Source organism: Gorilla gorilla, chromosome 1 (genome assembly GCF_029281585.2).
Source record: "Gorilla gorilla gorilla isolate KB3781 chromosome 1, NHGRI_mGorGor1-v2.1_pri, whole genome shotgun sequence".
Classification (NCBI taxonomy): Eukaryota; Metazoa; Chordata; class Mammalia; order Primates; family Hominidae; genus Gorilla; species Gorilla gorilla.
Window position 1 is genome coordinate 145842220 of NC_073224.2, and position 21474 is coordinate 145863693.

Genomic DNA, 21474 nt, shown 5'->3' on the forward strand with positions numbered 1-21474 from the left:
CCCCAGGCCTGCAGCACTTCCTTCAGTCTCTGCCAGCTGCACTCTGTTTTCCTTCCTCCAGGAATCTTGTTTGGTGTCGCTAAAACAGCAATTAGAATCACTTTGAAATAGTGATAGTATTTAATATAACTATGAAACTATCTGTGATTGACAAGTGCAGCAAGGAGTCTTGGAATGAGAGCCTTTATTTTTTCAATTAAATAAAAGAGTTTTTTGTTTCTAAAAGTAATCTTGCAGAAAAGATCCTGCGATCAGAAAGAAGGAGGGGGGGAGTTTTCAAGCATATAGGAGATCAGAGTGTGCCTATGTGTGTATATGCCTACAAACATATATATATATTTAAAAAATTGTTTTACTGTCAATTACAGCTTCCCACACTCCTAGACAGCCGTTCTCAAGGTATCAATCTGAGATCTTGGGGAGGAATATTATCTGATATGTCACCAAGAATTCAAGAGGTGAGTAGCCTGATGGTAGTAATTATAATTTCATTATGTCTTTCCACCATTTACCCCACTTATGTCAAATAATTTAATTGTATTTCAAACCTGTTCAAGGAAAAGTACATTTGATCTTTCCATCTAGCGATTTCAAAGCACCTGTTCACATCCCAAATTATCTGTGCTCTTAAGTAAGAGGCAGAAAGAAAGGAACCACCCTTCTGATTTCACATCAAAAAAGAAATGCCACTGGCAATAAGCAATTTGCCTGGTGTGGCATAAATCATCAGAAGACTTACAGTTGAATCTAAGTCTTTTCAGTACTGAGGTGGTTCATTATTCTGTTACAGTCTTAAAATTCACATAAATATATACTGCCAATAATAATAGCATACACCTTTATAGCTTACAGGCACTCTTCTTCTAAGTGTTTTACCTATGTTGGCTTATTTCATCATAAAGAAAACAATGGACTTTTGTGTTGTTTTGTAAAAAGATGCGCACATTTTAATTAACATCTGATTGCACAAGTCTCCTCCCATATAGAAATGGATTCTTCCACGCAATAGATAAGAGGTGCTGGGGATATGATGATGAACACACAGATTTGGTCATGACCCTGTGGGAAAGAGAGATGAGAAAAAAATAATTCTCTTCAAGTGTGATGAGTGTTACGAAAGGGAGGGAAAAGTTGAAACAGGTTTTTTTCGAAACTTTTCTCCCTTCATTATTAGCAGCTGACTTGGGCTCCACCAACCTGGAAAACTGCATGGTTGGAATCTGTCTTTATAAAACGCATCTCAACCTGGGCCAAGTATGCACACTGATGTGTGGGAAAGTTAGAGAAGAGCCCATTGTACTAATGCTCACCTGCTACAGTGGAAGTCTCTGTTAAACAGTCTTTTCTTCATAGCATTAAAAAAATTTATATCAGTACAATAAGGTTGAAATTGACAGAGAATGTACAAACAATCCCCAAAGTATATCAACACTCTTAGTTCTGAGTAGAAGTTCCAGAAGGCTTCGTGACTGTCTAGATAGCAAGTCTAATCATTTGTGAACTAAGTTAAAGCAGAAGGCCCAGTTTATATTAATTGATATTACACCATTTGACCTGAGAACAGCCCCTTCATCTCTGAGTGCTTTGACTAAATGAGCAACATAATAATAGTAATAACCCCTTACAAGATTGTCATAAGACTCACTGTTGTTGAAGCAATTTGAGATTTTGACTTTATTGAAGCATAGATGGTGATTATAGGCATGACTCACTGTGTGGATTCTCCCTGGGCTCATCAGTTTCAGAGGGCAAGTGTTGGCATGTGGACAAAGAGAGGGATGACAGGTAAACATGGCTTATTGCAATGGGGAAATATTTTCAGTCTCACTGATTGAATCCTAATGGTTTTATAAATTCCCCAGTACCACTGAAAGCAAAGCAAGTAATAAGGTGTGTTTTAGGAATAAAAGCAGCATTATTTTAATTTTGTATTTTCCCCTAAAGCAAAGCCAAATGGCATTATGGGAGCCAAGCTACTGGGAGCTCCACCAGCCTTCTCCTGAGTTCTCGGCATTACAGATCTACCCTCAAAGGATGAGGCCAGCAAGCACCACAGGGTGCCCACATGGAGAAGAGAAGGCCACCAACCTCCTCTTAGCTGGCACAGAATTGAAAAAGTGTTTTTCCAGGAATGGATACTTCATATGTTCTGTATTTGCTAGAATTTTAAAGCGCACACACAGACACACACACATGCGCACACACACATGCACACACACACGAGAAAACCACAAACCACACATTTCAAGGAAATGGAAGAATTCATTGGTAAAATTAAGCTAATAAGATTATTTTCCAAATATAAGAAACTAAATTTTAGACTATTTAGCCAAAGAAATTTGCTCTGATCTTGCCTTTCTACAACAGAACCATTCCCCAATCATTTTATTTCCCTCTTTTTCTCCCCAGTATCCCCATCTTGGTGGGACAACAGAACCCAAGAACTGGCTTAACAGTAAAATATTTTCTGCATTTGCCCAAGGACACATTCCCAACGAATTCAAATAAAAGAGACTAGAAGAAGAGAGGCTATACTACAGTGCTCTAGGGGTCACTCTGTGATTTTTTGTTGTTGTTGTTGTTGTTGTTTTGAGACAGAGTCTTGCTCAGTCGCCCAGGCTGGAGTGCAGTGGCACGATGTCTACTCACTGTAAGCTCTGCCCCCCAGGTTCACGCCATTCTCCTGCCTCAGCCTCCCAAATAGCTGGGAGTACAGGGGCCCACCACCATGTCCGGCTAATTTTTTTGTATTTTTAATAGAGACGGGGTTTCACCATGTTTGCCAGGATGGTCTCGATCTCCTGACCTCATGATCCGCCTGCCTCGGCCTCCCAAAGTGCTAGGATTACAGGCATGAGCCACTGTACCCGGCCACTCTGTGATTTTCTTTAAGGCTCATCCTAGTATTCTCCTAGTCCCTAAGTAGATGGCAGTAGGTTTTGTTTTTTGTTTTTCGCAGCTGGATTAAGGATTGCTGAGAATATATGGATGTTTTCTTTTAAATGTGGAAGTCAAACCCAAACTTTGGAGCACTGGCCTCACAGTAGATTATGACTCTAGCTGCCTTAAAATAACCTGAAGATTTTGCCTTGCCCTAGTTTATCCGTCGGCCGAGTATGCAGGACTTGCTGTGGGTGACCAGGCCCCTCATGCAGAATGGTGGTCCAGAGACCTTTACAAAGCTGATGGGCATCCTGTCTGACCTCCTGTGTGGCTACCCCGAGGGAGGTGGCTCTCGGGTGCTCTCCTTCAACTGGTATGAAGACAATAACTATAAGGCCTTTCTGGGGATTGACTCCACAAGGAAGGATCCTATCTATTCTTATGACAGAAGAACTAGTAAGTTTTCTGAGTCCTGCTTATAAATTGGCCTCTCATGTTGGTTAAGTTGATGGTTTAACACTTCTAGGTGAAACCAAACCTGGGGTTGCATCTATCTTGTCTTGTTGAGTGGCCTTAGGCAAAGAGACTTCTCCCAGAAAGTCCACTACCCCTTGCAGAAAGGGGGCATTGCTTATAAGCAATTCTGGACATGAACCACAGAAAGAACTGAGGCCCACTTGGAAAGGGAACAGAGGGGCCATTTCCCACTGATGTAATTGAACTAGGGCTAAGTTCAAGAGGAAGAGAATGATCCGCAAGGAAGCAACCCAGAGTTCCAGGTGAAGCTCAGGTCAGAAGGGCCCTGGCAAGTAAACACGGCTGTGGGACGCTTTTACAAACACAATACCGTGAAAATCTATGTGTGTAGTACTGAATTACATTCCAAATGGCAAATTCCTGGCAAATCATCTTCCCCACCTTTCACTATTTTTGTTTTTTTGGTCTTCTATGGGGTAAAGGAGGATGGGGTGGGGAAGAAATGTAACTGGCTGCCCCTCTAGTTAAAAACTGAAAAGAGGCAGCAAGGGACATGCCAAAAGTAGTTGGACTCTAAGATAGCTACACACAACAAAGCAGCTAAGCAGCTAATTGAAGGGAAATTACTGAGGCTCAAGCTGAGATTCCAAGCGGGGGCCTTGTTTGGCCTCTCAGTCCCTTTCATCTGAGAAAGGCCTCAGTTCCTAGCAGTAATCAGAGGCAGGCTTCTCAACCTCCTTCTCCTAAAGCAGAATAAACCACAGGGCAAGTCGCATCCTTTGTTTCTCTGATGAGGCCATTACTGAGAGGCACTGTGGCATTTTGCTACTAATGATGAGCTTGTTATTGGTGGGGTACAGCCTATTAATTTAGGTTATTCGTCAAATCCTCCAGCATGGAGTTGAATGAGACATGTGATGTGGATACACTAATGACTATGTTGAGTTACAAGCAATGGGGAGTTTCTGTAAAATCTGTCCCTTCTCTCCTGGCAGCATCCTTTTGTAATGCATTGATCCAGAGCCTGGAGTCAAATCCTTTAACCAAAATCGCTTGGAGGGCAGCAAAGCCTTTGCTGATGGGAAAAATCCTGTACACTCCTGATTCACCTGCAGCACGAAGGATACTGAAGAATGTAAGATCCCAGCTGGGCTTGCCTTGTGTACCCTGGACCTCCCAGAAGTGTGTGTGTGTGTGTGTGTGTGTGTGTGTGTGTGTGTGTGTGTGTGTGTGTGTGAGATGTGCCTTCCTGGTAGCACATCTTATGTTTGTTTTTTGCTAAGTGGACTCTTGCGTTTCCTCCCCCATCCACAGTCATCACTGGAATGCTTTGCTTCAGTGCCCCTGCCTGGGCCCTCCCCTCTCTACTGCAGCCTACAATGAGGTTTTCTTTCCCATTGCTTGAATTATATCCCTGATGGAAGGGTTCACAATTCTCTGAATCCTGGCTACTCAGATAAAGACAGGGAGGAAGGGAGGAAGAGTATTTTCTCCCAGGGGGTCCAAATCTAGCTTTAACGAGGGAGGTTCTGAGAAAATAATATCATCAATATTACATGGACTTCTGAGATACTAAGAAATTAGATTCTGTCAGCCCAGGAAGTTGGGAGATGGTGAATTGTTCTGGGAAATAGCAATAGACTGAGAAAATAAAAACACTTCCTTGAAAAGCCTTTCCCTAACACTAAGTGATGGGGCAGAAAAGACACAACCAAAAGTTCTCTCTCACTTTTCTCTCTGTTCGTGTCTCTGTCTCGATCTCTGTCTGGTTTTAGGCCAACTCAACTTTTGAAGAACTGGAACGCGTTAGGAAGTTGGTCAAAGCCTGGGAAGAAGTAGGGCCCCAGATCTGGTACTTCTTTGACAACAGCACACAGATGAACATGATCAGAGTAAGGGGGGGTTGGAGGATGGGGAGGGGAGGGGAGGAGGAAGGGGTGGGGACAGGAAATTTCCACTTGTTTCCTTTTCCCAGGAAAGAGTTAATCGCTATTGGAGTTAGATCAAAATACAACAAGCAGGCCCCAAAGGCCTTCATTCCAAGCAGTCACCAAGTGGGGTCACTGACTTTGGATGAGAAATATGTTTCTTGAATTCTGGGAGAAGTCTAAAAGCTGCCACAAGACCAGTGGCTTCCTGGAGTTTCCTGCTTTTATGAATTCACTCAAGGGCCTCAAATTCAAAGAGGCATCTCCCCAAGGGGCCAGCTCTGTAACTCCAAAGATGGTGAAATGTGTTTGTCTGGTCTCATTTTCAGCTTTGCAAAATGAACACAAGAGTTCTATATATCAGGGACACTCAAAAGAAAACAAAAATATCCATAAGCAAAAGAAAGCTTTTTATACACCATATTCAATGACCCCCATCTGGCCCCTCCTTTGCCCCTACACATCTTCCCTCTATTCTAGAGACCCATAGACTGGGGGAAATGGGATATAGATAGGTATGTTTCATAGTGGAACAAGCTCACCAGCTCTTCAGGGAGCCTTAGCATCTCTATCCTCAATCACTAAAAATTAGAAATGGCTGAAGAACAAGACCAAAGATCCTATGGAATTTCTAAGCAGTGACTGTATTTCTTCTTCCCAAGGATACCCTGGGGAACCCAACAGTAAAAGACTTTTTGAATAGGCAGCTTGGTGAAGAAGGTATTACTGCTGAAGCCATCCTAAACTTCCTCTACAAGGGCCCTCAGGAAAGCCAGGCTGACGACATGGCCAACTTCGACTGGAGGGACATATTTAACATCACTGATCGCACCCTCCGCCTGGTCAATCAATACCTGGAGGTAAGGGGCTGCAAGCCCCACAGTGGGCCCCTTGAAGATAGCCCCATGAGTGGGGCCAGAGCTCCCTTAGCAAGTCAAGTGGTCTTGAATTTAAGCTTTCATTTTCCCCACCGAAGAAACAAGAATCCCTACATCCCCTGTACAGTTCTCATTCTCTAACAGCTTATCCATAATTAAAACTTATCTATGCTGAAAACGGTTTCCTCTTCACATCTCCTACTTCTCATGCTGGGCACCTCCTCCTGTAGCCCCCTTTAAGCATCTGTGTCTGTCCTCAACCCTCTTCTGTCTGACATTGCTTGAGTGGCCATCTATGGCCAGTGTCCCCTCAACCCCACAGTCCATTGCTTGCTGGACACTCCTGCCCTCAAGTTCTACAAGCACATCAGCCTCAACATGTCCCCTCCAAAAACTGTATGTTCTCCTTGCCCATAGAACATATCCTTCTCCTATATTTCCTATCCTAATTAACGTCATCAGCGTTTGCCCAAATTCTCAAGCGAGGGATTTCAGGGTCATCCCTAATTTTCCTTCTTCACCCTCCACACAGTAGCTGTCACTTACTGAGTGTTACTTTATGCCAAGTACTGTGCCAACTGCTTTTACACACATATGCTTCATTTAATTCTCACAGCTCCATGAGGCTTGCACCATTATCATTGCCAATTTGCAGATGAGAAGCCAGGGCTTAAAGAGGTTAAATAAGATCCCACGCATGACCATTAAGAGGAGCGAACAGGATCCAGCTCTGGGGGTGCCTGAGTTCAGAGCCTGCCTTTCTGATTTCTCTTACCAAGCTTTGTCTCCTCTCCCTCCCAAATATCTCTCAACTCTGCCTCTTGCATTCCAGGCTCTCTGAGGACTAGAGGCCTTGTCATCTCTGCACCAGCCCATTCCAAGGGCTTCCTTCCTGGAATCCAGGGTCCAGCCTCTGTTGGCCCAGGCATTTCTCTACACTGGCACAAGAGTTACATTCCGCACACCTGCTTACGTTGCTCTCTCACTTAAAATCTTAATGACTCGACCCCCAAATAACACAGGTCCCTTCCAAAGCTGTCCTACCCCACCTTCCCAGCCCTTGCTCACTGCACACCCTCAACTCTGCTACCTGGCCCTTTCACGCCTACAGGCATTCCCATTCCATGACCTCTTGGGATTCTACCCGTTGCAAATGCTGTTTTCATTGCCCATTTATTAGAGCGCTTTTGGTCACAAGCTTTTTGCTTAACCAAAAAGAAAGCATTTATTGGTGGACATAAATAATGAAGTTCAGGAGGATCCAAGAGTTGGAAGCCACCATGAGACCCCTGTGTCCTTCCACCTCACTTTTCTACTCGCCTCTGCTCAGCTTCATCTCTGGCCAGGCCCTCTCCTCTGCTGATGCCCTAGCTGCTTACAGCCCTTAGCAGTCATCTATACACCAAAAATCCCTTTCCCATAGCAGAAGCAATGCTCCTAGAGAGTTTCCCTGTTGCTCTGGCTCCTGTACCCACCCCTGTGTACTCTGATTGGGAGGCCTGGGTCAGCTGCCCACCATGGGGCCATTTCTATGAGCAGGATTACTGTGAAGTGGAGGAAGATGTTTCCCCAAAAGAAGAAACATAAGGTAGAAAAGTGTATCTCCACCAATGCCTGAAATGACTGTCCCTTTCCTCATCTGCTGAGCTTCTACTCATTCATTCTTTGAGACTCAGCACTCAGCTCTTAAATGTCACTTCTGCTTTGATGGAGGTTTAGTCATTCACTCCTCTGTGCTTCCTGGCCCTCTCTTCACACCTCTCTCAGACCCCTCTCCCAGATAGATTAGAGTTGGCTGTTGACATGTCCATCTCTGGCTGGGCAGCTAAACTGGAGTTATTTAGAATCAGGGAGCACATGTCAGTCATTTTCAAATTCTCAACCTCATACTCCCAGTAAATGACTCCATCTAAGGGCGGACCACTCTTGCCCACGGGCCAGGTCTGGGTCTGTGTCATCTAGAACTGTTGGAAGGTAGGGGCTTCTGTGAGCAATAGGAAAGGGAATAAACTCGAGGGCCCTCGGGAGCATGCCCTCTTGTCTCAGACTTGTGAGTCCTGAGGATAACAAACTAGTGAGGAAAAGCCTCGTTCTATCTGTCACCTGGTGCTCTTGAGGACTTTCTGTTGCCCTGGTGCCACCACAATTTTCCAGAGTGTGTGACCCTCGCTCTCCAATCTCTGGAAGTGGCAGCCAAGGCTCCCCAGTGGCCTTTCAGAAGGTGCCAGTCATGACAGCAGCACCAAACTGCAGGCAACTACTAAGCGATCACCAACTTGTCTGAAGATAAGAATGACCTTGAATGCATTTTATAAAACAGGATTTTTTTTTTTTTTATTTTTAGATTTTCTTTCTTTATTTTACCTTAAGTTCTGGGATGCAAGTGCAGAACGTGTAGGTTTGTTACATAGGTATATGTGTGCCATGGTGGTTTGCTGCACTTGTCAATGCATCATCTAGGTTTTAAGCCCCACATGCATTAGCTATTTGTCCTAATGCTCTCCCTCGCCTCGCCCCTACCCCACCCCAACAGGCCCCGGTGTGTGATGTTCCCCTCCCTGTGTCCATGTGTTCTCTTTGTTCAGCTTCCACTTATAAGTGAGAACATGCGGTGTTTAGTTTTCTGTTCCTGTGTTAGTTTGCTGAGGATGATGGCTTCCAGCTTCTTCCATGTCCCTGCAAAGGACACGATCTCATTCCTTTTTATGGCTGCATAGTATTCTATGGTGTATATGTACCACATTTTCCTTATCCAGCCTATCACTGATGGGCATTTGGGTTGGTTCCATGTCTTTGCAATTGTAAACATACATGTGCATGTATTTTTATAGTAGAATGATTTATATTCCTTTGGTTATATACCCAGTAATGGGATTGCCTGGTCAAATTGTATTTCTGGTTCTAGATCCTTGAGGAATCACACTATCTTCCGCAATGGTTGAACTAATTTACATTCCCACCAACAGTGTAAAAGCCTTCCTATTTCTCAACAGCCTCACCAGCATCTATTGTTTCTTGACATTTTAATAATCACCATTCTGACTGGCATGAGATGATATCTCAATGTGGTTTTGATTTGCATTTCTCTAATGATCAGTGATGATGAGCTTTTTTCATGTTTGTTGACCACATAAATGTCTTCTTTTGAGAAGTCTCTCTTCATATCTTTCACCCACTTTTTGATAGAGTTGTTTGTTTTTTCTTGTAAATTTGTTAAGTTCCTTATAGATTCTGGATATTAGACCTTTGTCAGATGGGTAGATTACAAAAATTTTCTCTTATTCTGCAGGTTGCCTGTTCACGCTAATGATAGTTTCTTTTGCTGTGCAGAAGCTCTTTAGCCTAATTAGATCCATTTTTCAATTTTGGCTTTTGTTGCAATTGCTTTTGGTGTTTTAGTCATGAAGTCTTTGCCCATGCGTATGTCTTGAGTGGTATTGCCTAGGCTTTCTTCTAGTTTTCATGATTTTAGATTTTACATTTAAGTCTTTAATCCAGCTTGAGTTAATTTTTGTATAAGGTGTAAGGAAGGGGTCCAGTTTAAGTTTTCTACATATGGCTAGCCAGTTTTCCCAACACCATTTATTAAATAGGGAATCCTTTCCCCATTGCTTGTGTGTGTCAGGTTTGGCAAATATCAGGTGGTTGTAGATGTGTGGTGCTATTTCTGAAGCCTCTGTTCTGCTCCATTGGTCTATGTGTCTGTTTACAAAACAGATTCTTAAGCATCAACCCAGATCGACTGGCTCAGAATTTCCAGGGAAGAGGCCTGGTTATCTGCATGTTTACAGACCTATTAGATCTGTGGGATCTGCAGTTCCCTTGTACAGTTAGTTACTCAATTAACATCTCCCTCCTCTCATGGTGCCTCTACCTGCTAAGCCCTTATTCCCAGCCAGGCCCACCACCATCCACCCACTGCTGTTATAATATAAGCAGGACCTGTGCGAGGGGGTGTGGACGGAGAAGAGAGGCTCTGTTGCTTCATTTGTGCAGCATGGAGTTCAGTGGTTCTCACAATGTTTTTGCGAAGTACTATAAAGGATACTCCTTGTCTACTTGACATTCGTATCGTGACATAAATGTCTTGTTTTCCAGAAGGATTATTTTTTCCAAGCAGCTTGTGCCTAATGCAGCCCCAGGCACCCAACAGATACTTAAAATATATTAATTGCTTAAATGGTTAAGAATTCAGTCTCTGGACCCACACTGCCTGGGTTCAAATTCCTATTATCTGTGCCCAGTTTCCGAATCTATAAAATAGGGATATTAATAGTACTTACCTAATAGGCTCGTTATGAGAATTAAATGAGCTAATTCATGCAAAGCACTGACATATAGTAAGCACTTAATAAATATTAGCTTTTTAACAAAATACAAGCCAAAAAACACTGCTTAGGAGAGGAAATGATGTTAGTGCCTCCTGTAAATAGGCCCAGCCTCCAAGCTGGTGCTCCTCTAGGAATCACAAAGCTGCAAATCACATCCTCCGGGGCCGCCAGGACTTCACAAGGGCCTCTGAGCAGAGGGGTATGATGGGAGCAGAAGCCCAGCAGCTGTGATGATGTGGTTTCTGATCTTCCTGCCCTTGGGGTGGGGGAGGAGGAAAGCAAGGGGCAATGAACAGAAAGGAGAAGATAGCAGAGAGGAAATGTGTGAGGAAGAAACACATCACTGTGACTTGTCCTGGATTTTTCTGCTTCTGTTCTCGTGTTTTGGGAAGTCTGGAGGAGACTTGAAAATCATTCACGTCCCCACCCTAAGGATGGCTTAGTAGCAGAGAGGCCATGAAAACTCTTTGCTGATGGCTCTGAAGGTCTCTCCAGGGCAGGAAAGCAAGGATGTTGCTTCACTGGGCTGCTGAAGGCCTGCCTGGGGGTTCTGAGCAGAGAGTACAGGCCCCTCCCAGGAGGACGGCCTAACCACCATGCTGGCATTTCTGTGGACCATGGTCTGCTGTCTCAGACCCCCTCCACAATAAGGTCTGCAATCTCATTCACCCCATAAATACATTCTGTCTTTCCTCTGATCCCCTCCCATTAGCAGGGGGAAATAAATGGAAGTCAGACGGCCCAGTTAGAAGGCAGGCAGTGGAGTAGGAAAATAGATGATGGTGGTTTGGGGAGCCTCACATCACTCATGGGGAGACATTCATTCCCATGGGCCTTCCAATCACCCTTTTCTCCAAATCTAAGGACACAGGACAAATGGGTCATCATACAGGCAAATATCTTAAACTGGTATGTGTATTCATTTATAGTTCTAATTTATATGTGTCTTTATTCACATATATTTTGCTTCTGGAGAAAAGCACAATTAGAAAAATTAATACATCATTCTTCTTATTGCCCTTCAGCTAAAACAAGCATACACACCCCTCCCCTTTGGATTTTTTGTTTAGCAAAAGGTTAGGCCTGGCACAGATGAACTACTATTCAGAGTTCACAGTGTATTTTCATTTCATAATATATTTGATTTTCAGGTCTTGAATTTCACATCAGGAAGCTGATATAGGAAGCTGAATTCAGCCAGATTTTAATACGAAAATACCTCTGATCAAGGCATAAAATTGTATTTTAACCAGTAACCACTGTATTTCTCTAAGCTGTGAAAAAACATGCATTCATTAACTGCTTTTTCCTCTGCTGTCAACACAGTCAATACATGTGCATAACTCCTTATTGTCTACATGGTGATTATCTTGCTGATGAATTCTCAAAGGCCAGAGATTTGGACTATTTTTTCTCTGTACCTTGCATGTTCCTGGCCACATGCCACCACCACCCAAACAGAATGTACTCAGGGAACGTATTTTTCAGGATAACCTAAGAAAAAATAGGATTAAGAAAATAAAGCTGCTGATCATGTAATGTACTTTAGAGTCAGATATATAAATATTTGTGAATTATCTGTCCTATTTCTTTCTTCTATTAATTCATTGACTCTAGATGTGCATTGGAAGGCTAGGGAGAAATCAGGGGATCGTGAGAAAGAGCACAGAAGTCTACATCACACAAACAATATTATTTCAAGAGCCATGAACTAGATCCTAAGCAACTCATAGGCAATGACCTCATTTCATACCTCTAGTCTCTAAGAAACATATAACTGGCATGAGGAAGGAAAATGTGGGCAAGGGGTAGACCGGGGTCATGGGTGGAGGTCCAAATAGTAATCAATGGAGCTCATAGGGTGGACTGATATTGAAGCTGCTATGAGCCAGCCACATGCTGGGCACTTTTACATGTCATCTCATGCAATACTCCCAGTTACCTGCCTAGTAAGCATAATTGTCATTTTATAGAATTAAAAACAGACTCAAAGAGGTTGACAGTCTAATGTAACACAACAGCTAAATGGGGGATCTGGAATTCTAATCCAGAGCTGCCTGGCTCTGATGAGAAAGCTCTTTCTGCTGTCATATGCAGCCCATGTTAATAGGGGGCTCAGAAAGTATTCTCTGGATAAACTATATAATGAATCCAATGAAGGCAGACATTATTTTATAATATGCAGCATAATAGGCACTATTATGATTGGATTTTCCTGCTTGAAAGTAGCTAGATTAGAGTAGGAAACCAAAAAGATGTGAATTCATTCAGTCATTCATGTATTTGCATGGATTGAGCTACCTACATTTGAATAAATGCTGTTAATCCCTGATTCCTTGGAAGCTCACATTGGAGAGATGAGCATGTCATTAAATAATGCCATAATAGTGGTATCTCCGAGGACTAGCAGAACATAATTCAATCTGACAGAGTAGAAACAGATTGTACAAATCCAATTCAAAACATCATAAATCCTCTAAGCACTGCCAATTCTTCCTCCAAATTATCTCTGAAATTCCTCCTTCTTTCCCATTTATGGCCTCCATTTACAGAAGCGTGTACTGTCTCTCTTAGCTGTTTGCCAGGCCGCCAGTCTCTTGCTGTTCAGCTCTCAGCTGCTTCCAGCAAGATCTTTCTAAAACCCCAGGCTTGCCATGACTTAGCGCCCACAGCTCCACAGTGACTCCTCATTGCTGTTAAGGTAAAGGCCTTCCCAGTCTAGCCCTTCATGCTTCTTCCAGGTTCTATGGGACTGCCCCAGGCTTCCCACCTGGTACCACTGAGCCTTTCCATCCTTCCCCCACTCGACTGCCTGGTCAACACCCACACCCACGCTTCAGGACTCAGGTCCTATGTTTCGGGCCTTCTTCTGCGCACCATTCCCTTCCCTGTAGCCCTTGATCATGATTTGTTTATACGCCTCCGCACCTTCATGGCCCTGAACCCCTCAAGGGCCAAAACTGCCTTACTTTTCTTTTTGACTTCCCAACTTACCTTAGTGGAGCTGTAGTCACATAGAATAGACACTCATAAATGCTGCTCTGGGCTGTAAAGGTTGAATTTTCCAGCTAAGCAAGGAAGAAAGACATTTTCAGGCAGGAGGAAGAGCATAAGCAAAGTGCAGAGATGTGAAGCTCAAGAGAAATGGATGGGCTGGGCAGAGGTGTGGCTGCAGCATCAGGGGAGAAGAAGTAGTGCCTGGAGTCGGCAGGCACGGCTTGCAAAAGCTTCATCCTATAGGGGAAAGGACACCATCTCTTGCACCAATAGGCTCTGTGATTGGAGGCAACTTTGCTGTTTTACTGCCAGAAAACTGAGGATGATAACCCAAACTGCCGTTCAAGTGGCATTCACTGGTGTGGCTGAAATGGGTGTTTGTGGCCAGAATGTGGTCTGATTGGTCAGTGCCCAGCTCTGTTGATTATCAGATGTTTTGAATATAGTAGCACCCATGTGCCCAAGTTGTTGGGATGATTCAACAAGAAACTTTAAGAGCTCAAGTGCCCTGCAGTCGTCAGCCAGGTGATTCTCTTCCTTTGGACCCAGTTAGACGCAGGCATTACCTCGTGGCTTTGCCCCAGTGTGAATCTTTGTCCTCCAACTTGATCTTTTTATTTGTTTCATTATTGTATTTAAGTTGTTTATTTTAGAGACAGACATTTTTTAACAGCTGTGCATTTCCTGTCCCTTTGTTTTCCAGTCGTCATGTGTTTCCTTACTCTCTGTGGGTGAACGTTTCAGATGTCTGTTTGCAGTGCCCAGCGTGCAAGATAAAATTTACTGCAGTGCCTTCGGCCTCTAACTCACCATTCCAACCAATTCAGAGAGCCCAAGGCTGTTTTATCCAGTGGATTTTTCCCTGTAGTGGGAAATAAATCTTGAATGTTACTGTTTAGATTTGCCAGGAAACTCATTCTGGGATGTTTGCCCACATCCATTGGCATTTCTCAAAAGGAACCCCAGGTGTCTACCTTGACACCAGCAGGGCCACTTGAGCCCTCCGTTGGCATTCATCGCCCGCTTTGTTCTCAGCCTGAGTTTAGGAGTTACAGATGTGAGAGGCGGGATTATACAGCCAACATCTCTAAGCAGGCAGTGGCTCCCTTACCCTCGAAGACCTCACTCCTAGCACGTCCTGGATGTATTCGTCAAAATATGTCCTCTTATGCCACGTCAGCACGGGGTTGCTCCCCACTTTGATCATCAAGTTTAAACAAAAAGAAAGATTTTCTTTCTTTCTCCGCCTCTACTGGACATCATTTCCCACCTAACAGATCATTTAATGTATCTGTTACTGAATGTGTTTGAATTAGAGACAGAGAGGTCACAGTTAAAGAAGGAAGCCTGCTGCTACTGCAGCTTGTCCTCCCAAGGAGGTGTTTGATTTAGCTGTGTAAACAAATGACTGCATTCTCCAGAGGTCCTGAACACAGCTGCCTGCGCTGGAGAGGGCTCAAACCTCTTCCGCCAGGGTGAACTCTGCTTCCTGGTGAGTGCCAGCAAAACAACCAACAAAGAGCTGTAGGACTTGTGTGGACTTCAAATGGTGGTGGTCCTGCCACTTGGGCTCAGCCACAGCAGTTAGGAAACTAAAGGGGAGGAGGAAAGCCCTTTTCTTGCTTTATTGTCATTGGCTGTCATAGGGCATTACAATGGTTCTCTTTGAGATTCTGAGCTCTGGCTATAACATTTGCCCAGAATCTGCCTCTGAGGCCTTAAGACACTGTGTTTTTATTCAGCGAAGATGCCCTTTGACTTTTTTTCCCACTAGTGGTGCTAGGTTTAAGCACCTTACACTGGCCCCTTACAATAGCCAGTTCTTGTCTACCTACATTCTTCCCTAACATTCATGATTACATAGTTACTCTTAGTGTAGAAGCAGACAGCTTTTACACATAGACTCCATGGCTGTAGCCTCACAGAACCTACTATATTCTAACTTGCAAGCTAATCAGACCAAATATATCAAAATCAAAAACCTCTGCTGAGAGTTTATTCATTCATCTCTGTCTCCCAAACGTACTTATGTACATACGTGCACTAATATACATGTCCATTAGCCAAGATTTTGACTTCAGGGATCAAAGCAAGTACCAATAGGGAATGAGGTCACTTGCTGCAAGGCAGGTGGCTTCCCCATGAGAATGCAAGGCCACCTCATGACTCATACTTCAGAGGGTGACCCAGGAACTTCTGATTCATGTCCAAAGCAGCTTCTACAATTGCTCTACCTTGACCTAGGGAAGATGTGGGGAGGATGACATTCGGGATTAGCTTTATAAGGCCTTCCTGTGGGCAGAGTTGTTTGACTTTCACCTAATGATCAACAAGCAGCTAGCAAGCATCAGTGTGTGAGGACCCACCCGCTCTCAGCTCCCCTACTGCCCACCTGGGACATGGGCTTTGGCATCTGTCCATAGCATTGTTCTAACCAAATGAGGTGTTATGGATCAGCTCAGGATGGGATATGTTCCCAGACATATTATTTAAAGAAAATAGCTCCCTTCCTCCCCTGATAAACAGCTGCCATGGCTAAAAGGTAACCTGGCTGGGGCTTAAAAGTCTGTTGACTTTCAAGATATTTTGCAAAAACAGTCATAAAAATGGCATTTATCAGGTCCTCACTATTTGTGAGACGGTTTGGTATACCATAGTGGTTAAAAACACATGCTCTTTCCAGAGGAGGTTTACTTTGCTTAGTCGTGTCTCCTAAGTGAACTTGGACCTCATAAGGTTGTTGTGAGAATGAAATGGGTGAATATGAGTAAAGTCCTTGGACCAGTTTTGGCCGTATAGTAAGCCTTCAGCAAGCGCTGCTTTTATTCCTACAGGGAGGCAATTGTAAGCCCTTCACAAACACCGTCTAATGTGATCCTTACAACAAACCTATGAGATAGGGCATATCTCAATTTTGTAGGTAGGGAAACAGAAGCCACACAATTAGGAAATGGCAACAGGTCTGTTAGACTCTTAAACACTATGCTACACCAATTTGCAAGACAAGGAAGACAAAGCACCTTTGAAAATGGGTCAGATGTTTTAGGGTAAATGAACATTTGAGAATCTTTTAAGTTTTTTTTTTCCCCCAGAGATTATCAAGGTATCAATCTAGGGGGATGCATCAGGAAACATGACTATGAATCAGCTGCCTGATAAACCAGCCAGGATGGAGCCCACGTCATCACAGCAGTCAGCAATGCCACTGAAAACATCAGCTGCTTATTCCCATATAGATTTCCCCTTAAGACATGAAAGGGGAGTTCAAAGAGAATGGGCCAGATATCTCTGAGAGTCATATTACTAAAATATATTTATTTTTACTAGCTTTTTTGTTTTAAGAGTTATACTGTCATTAGCACCGTAGCAAAAATTCACATTTTATTAATTTCTCCTAGTTTATCATGTGATTCTAGGGTAGGATGAAGAGTTATATTCAAAATACACAAATCAACTCAACTCAGTAAACGTATATCAAGGCCCTATCATGACAAAATGCTATTCTAGAGACCATGGTGAACAAGCCATGGCCCCAGCCTCAAAGAATGTACTGTCTTTGGAACTGTGCTGGCCAATACAGTAACCAGCAGCCACACAGGGCTATTTAAATTTAAATTAATTAGAAGTAAAAACACAATGCCTCAGGTGCATTAGCCACATTTTAAGTGTTCAATAGATATGTGTGGCTCCTGCCTGCCATATTGGACAGGGCAGATATAGAACAATTCCATCACTGCAGAAAGTTCTACTGAACAATGCTGCTCTGGAGCAGAAGATCTTCTTGTTCAGGGATGTTACACCCCCGCTTGTGGCTACAGTGTGGCTTATCCTCAGAGCAACGATAGGGGAACCGTGGCACTCTGCAGGCTCAGCACTGAAGACATGGATGCAGGCTCTGCTTCTAACCTAGATTGACCTTGGGCAAGGCCCTTTGCTCCTCTGATCCCAATTTCTTCACCAGCCAAGTAAGAACATCAGACCACAAGCCCTCTAGGGCTCTGTCCAAATGCCCCATGACTGAGTGAACTGGTAGAACATTCTATGTGTGTGTCACAACATGAAGAGCAAAGACTTTCATCTCCCCAGATAATTTTGTTTTTCATTTTAGGAATTAAATTTCAGATTCACTCTAATTGCCAATACTAAGATTCTCTATATGCAGTTCTAAACTTGACAAACCAATAAAAAAAGATTATTTTACTACTTATCTTTGTAGAACATTGAGGTCTCCCTAAAGCAAATTTAAATGCATATTTTTAAAATGTATTCTAGCAGTTCAGTTCAGAAGCCCCCTGGCCCAAGCATCACACTGTCAATCCTTTGTCCTCAAGCAGCATGGTTGGGTGGGTTAAGTACTGACAAACACTGGGTGTCAGGCCCATGGTCAGGGACTGTGCTAACAGTCTACATATTAGATCCCACCTACCCCCACCCTCAACAGACCCAAACTATTTATCCAATAGCAAACCTTACATTATTTCTGTCCAGAAGAAACAAACATTTATTGAGAACTTTTGGGGTGTGACCTGTTTAAGTCCTACATCTCATTTAAGGACTGGTCAATGTTAGGCTAGGCAATGCCTGTTTGTGAGAGAATCACTGCCTAAAGAAAATTCTCCATTTCCCTTAGCTCTATGGTGGGTGACTACACATACTGGTATTTCTTAAAGAAATATCAATTCCATTTCCTTTTAACATAATTATTAATATCTCATTAGCATGGTGTCACTGAAGCCTGGGCCCAAAGAAATACCAATTCCATTTCCTTTTAAGATCATTATTAATATCTCATCAGCGTGGTGTCACTTAAGCCTGGGCCCTTTAGAATTTTTCATGTACCTGTGTTCCTCTGCCCATATCAGCTGGAACACTAATAGTTTTCTTCCTTTTTATGTAGAAGACTGAGAACATTACATGGGACCCGCCCCCAGGGCATGGAGGCTAAGGTGGGACAGTTTAGTTCAGGAGGCCCAAGAAGTGTGGGTGTGCAGCCCCTTGTTCAAACACAGCCTCTGAATCCCCAGAGGCTTCCGGTGCATGCTCTGAGGCGCAGGTGGGACTCGGGAGTGAGGGGTTTCGGCGAATGAGTTGGGATTGCCTGCTTCTTCCCAGTGCAGTGGAGCTTGGTTCTGTGGTCAGGTCCTTACGCCCTGTCTGCCTTTCTCATTTCTTTATTTCTCGGATAGTAGTTGTGGAATCAAATGACCTGGGGTTTGATACCTACTCTACCACGCTGGGGGAGTCACTCAGACTCCTTGAACCTAAGTTCCGGGGCTGCCAAGTGAGGATAAGTAGTAATTGCTGATCCACCTACTTGACAAGATAGTAGTGAGGGCCCTGAGCACCAGGCTGTGGATCCAGCCTTTCCCACGGTTCCTGGTGTGGCAGGAAGAACTCTAGGCCTGCAGGTGAAATTGGGGAGAGAGTCCCAGCTCTGCCACTGTCTCTCTGTGTGACCTCAGGCAGGTCTCCTCAAAAAAATAAGATACTTTATAAAGCTCAGTTTCCTCTTCAGTAAAATGAGGATTCCAGGTAACTCACAGATAGTTTGTGGGGATGAATCTGTTCCTTAAAGCCTGCAGTACATCAATAGCCCAGTCTTCCTGCTTGCTTTCCCCCGTCTCCACTACCAGTGATCATAGTCTGATCCCATAGGTGATATCCCTGCTCAAAACCCTACATTAGCTCCTATGGCTGTTTAAGGCCTGCCCAGAACTCCCCTGGTCTTAGCACTGAAAGCACGTGTCCGGGGAAGCCCTGCATTGGTCGTTCACACTACTGAGTCCCGCAGGGCAAACCGTCCGGTCCCACCCTCCTTTCTAGTGCTGCTGTCACACTCACCTCCCTTCACCCTACACTCCCTTCTGTGCCTTGCAATTACCTAGGGAGTTTTTTACAAGATATGGATGCTCTGGCCCTGCCACTAGAGATTCTGATTTAATTGCTTGGGGTAGGGCCTGGCATAGGTATCTTTTAAAGCTCCGCAGTGGTTCTAAAGCACAGCCACAGATGGGAACCACTGATCTATTCTTGTAGGTCCCCAGATACCTCATGTGCTGTTCCCTGTGCCTGAGCTGACCTTTCCCCCACTTTCCTCTCCTCGGCTAATTCCTGCTTATCCTCCTACTCAGGAGGCTCTTCCTCCAGGCAGCCTTCCCTGATACCTCCAGGAAGACTTAGCTGCGTCCCTCCGCTGGGCTTCCCCAATACACTGGGCTTGCTTTCATTAGAACCTGATCCTTCCACATTATGGTTGTTGGTTTGCTCCAATCCTCTCCCTCATTAGCTCTCAACTTTCTTTCAGGAAGAGATGTTTATCTTTCCTTCTTGTATTCCTAGAGTTGACCAGGCTCTGGCACGTTGCAGATTCTCAGTATGCATTCAGGGAACAACTTAATCAAGACAAGACCATCTGACCTCTTGTGAGTTACATGCTAAGAAAGAAATGACGACACCAATAGCCCTCACAATGATAGGAACAAGAGGTTAAAGAAAAGGAAATAGATGCAAATAACAATATAAGTGCTTTAACAAATCTATACAGGAGGCCAACCATCATATTCAAATTTTCAAACATTCTTAGTTCTGCTCTTTTGTGGGTAATGGTTTTTTTTTCCTCTTCCAGGAGAAGAAAAGAGGCATATTATAGAAATTCCTCCTCCCCCAGCATTACTTGTCACAGAATTGTAATTGGAAGTGATTTCCCTGACTAAGTTATTTTGGCTGTCTGTTATTTTCTCTCTTCCTCCTTGCTCTTCCCTCAGCTGGCCATCCTGTGTGTTTGGAGACAGCCAGAAAGGTTCAAGGCTAGGAATGTTTCTCTCTCTCTTTAAAGCTCTTTAATCGTCAGGCTTTCTGATCTTCAAAGCAGGCTGTAGCCAGTGTGACCCCACTCCCTCGCCTCCCCATGCTGGGGAGTAAAAGCCTGGAGTATTTTTGTCATTTTGAAGACTTGCATATTTGGACAGCCTTGGACATCTGGAAAGTGTGGTCCTCACTAGCTCTGCAGGGATAAGAGCACGTCAGCATTTCCAAGCTCTCTGGCGCCCCTACATCTGGACACGTTGAAAAATTAACACCAGACTGTGGAGTTAAGCAAACATTAAGTTTATAGGCCTCCTTGCATTTGACCATTTCCTGGGGCAGCAGCCCTTATCCTGTGCCTTTCTGTGTGTAGAGCTGAGTCTTTGCAGTTGGTCCTCCTCAAACTCTCTCAACTTTGTGACTCTCTGCAGTGCTTGGTCCTGGATAAGTTTGAAAGCTACAATGATGAAACTCAGCTCACCCAACGTGCCCTCTCTCTACTGGAGGAAAACATGTTCTGGGCTGGAGTGGTATTCCCTGACATGTATCCCTGGACCAGCTCTCTACCACCCCACGTGAAGTATAAGATCCGAATGGACATAGACGTGGTGGAGAAAACCAATAAGATTAAAGACAGGTGATGTTTCAGGAAGGGCTCGCTGCATTTCTCCAAAGTCAGTGGGAAATTACATTTGGTAGAGAGAAAGGGATTGAGACTGGACTCATAAATCAATAAAATTAAGTTAAATAAGAAAAAATAAGATATTTTATAAAGCTCAACAAAGAGTCCTTGAACGAAAGCAATTACAGAGTCACATTGTGGCTAATATTCAAAACTGAGATTTAAACTGAGGACTAGGAAATAGAATTGGATCCTTTTGAAGCGTTTCGGAGAAAGATTTTAAGAGAATGGGTTCCAAGTCACCGTGTGGTCGGGAGGTGGGAGTGAGCTATCCAAGCCCGTTCCCATCCTTTGTCCCTCTGTGTCTTCTCAGGTATTGGGATTCTGGTCCCAGAGCTGATCCCGTGGAAGATTTCCGGTACATCTGGGGCGGGTTTGCCTATCTGCAGGACATGGTTGAACAGGGGATCACAAGGAGCCAGGTGCAGGCGGAGGCTCCAGTTGGAATCTACCTCCAGCAGATGCCCTACCCCTGCTTCGTGGACGATTCGTGA

The 21474-nt window shown here is 44.0% G+C and overlaps 1 protein-coding gene across 2 annotated transcripts in view; it reads left to right on the forward strand.

Annotated features, from left to right (window-relative positions):
* Positions 1-21474, forward strand: part of ABCA4 (ATP binding cassette subfamily A member 4) — a 128690-nt gene that overhangs the window by 37446 nt on the left and 69770 nt on the right. For both annotated transcript variants that reach the window (XM_004026159.5, XM_063696883.1), the window contains exons 7-13: positions 369-458; positions 3099-3339; positions 4356-4495; positions 5136-5252; positions 5951-6148; positions 20730-20935; positions 21294-21470. In XM_004026159.5, coding sequence (XP_004026208.4) covers positions 369-458; positions 3099-3339; positions 4356-4495; positions 5136-5252; positions 5951-6148; positions 20730-20935; positions 21294-21470 — 1169 coding nt within the window. The remainder of the gene's footprint in view (positions 1-368; positions 459-3098; positions 3340-4355; positions 4496-5135; positions 5253-5950; positions 6149-20729; positions 20936-21293; positions 21471-21474) is intronic.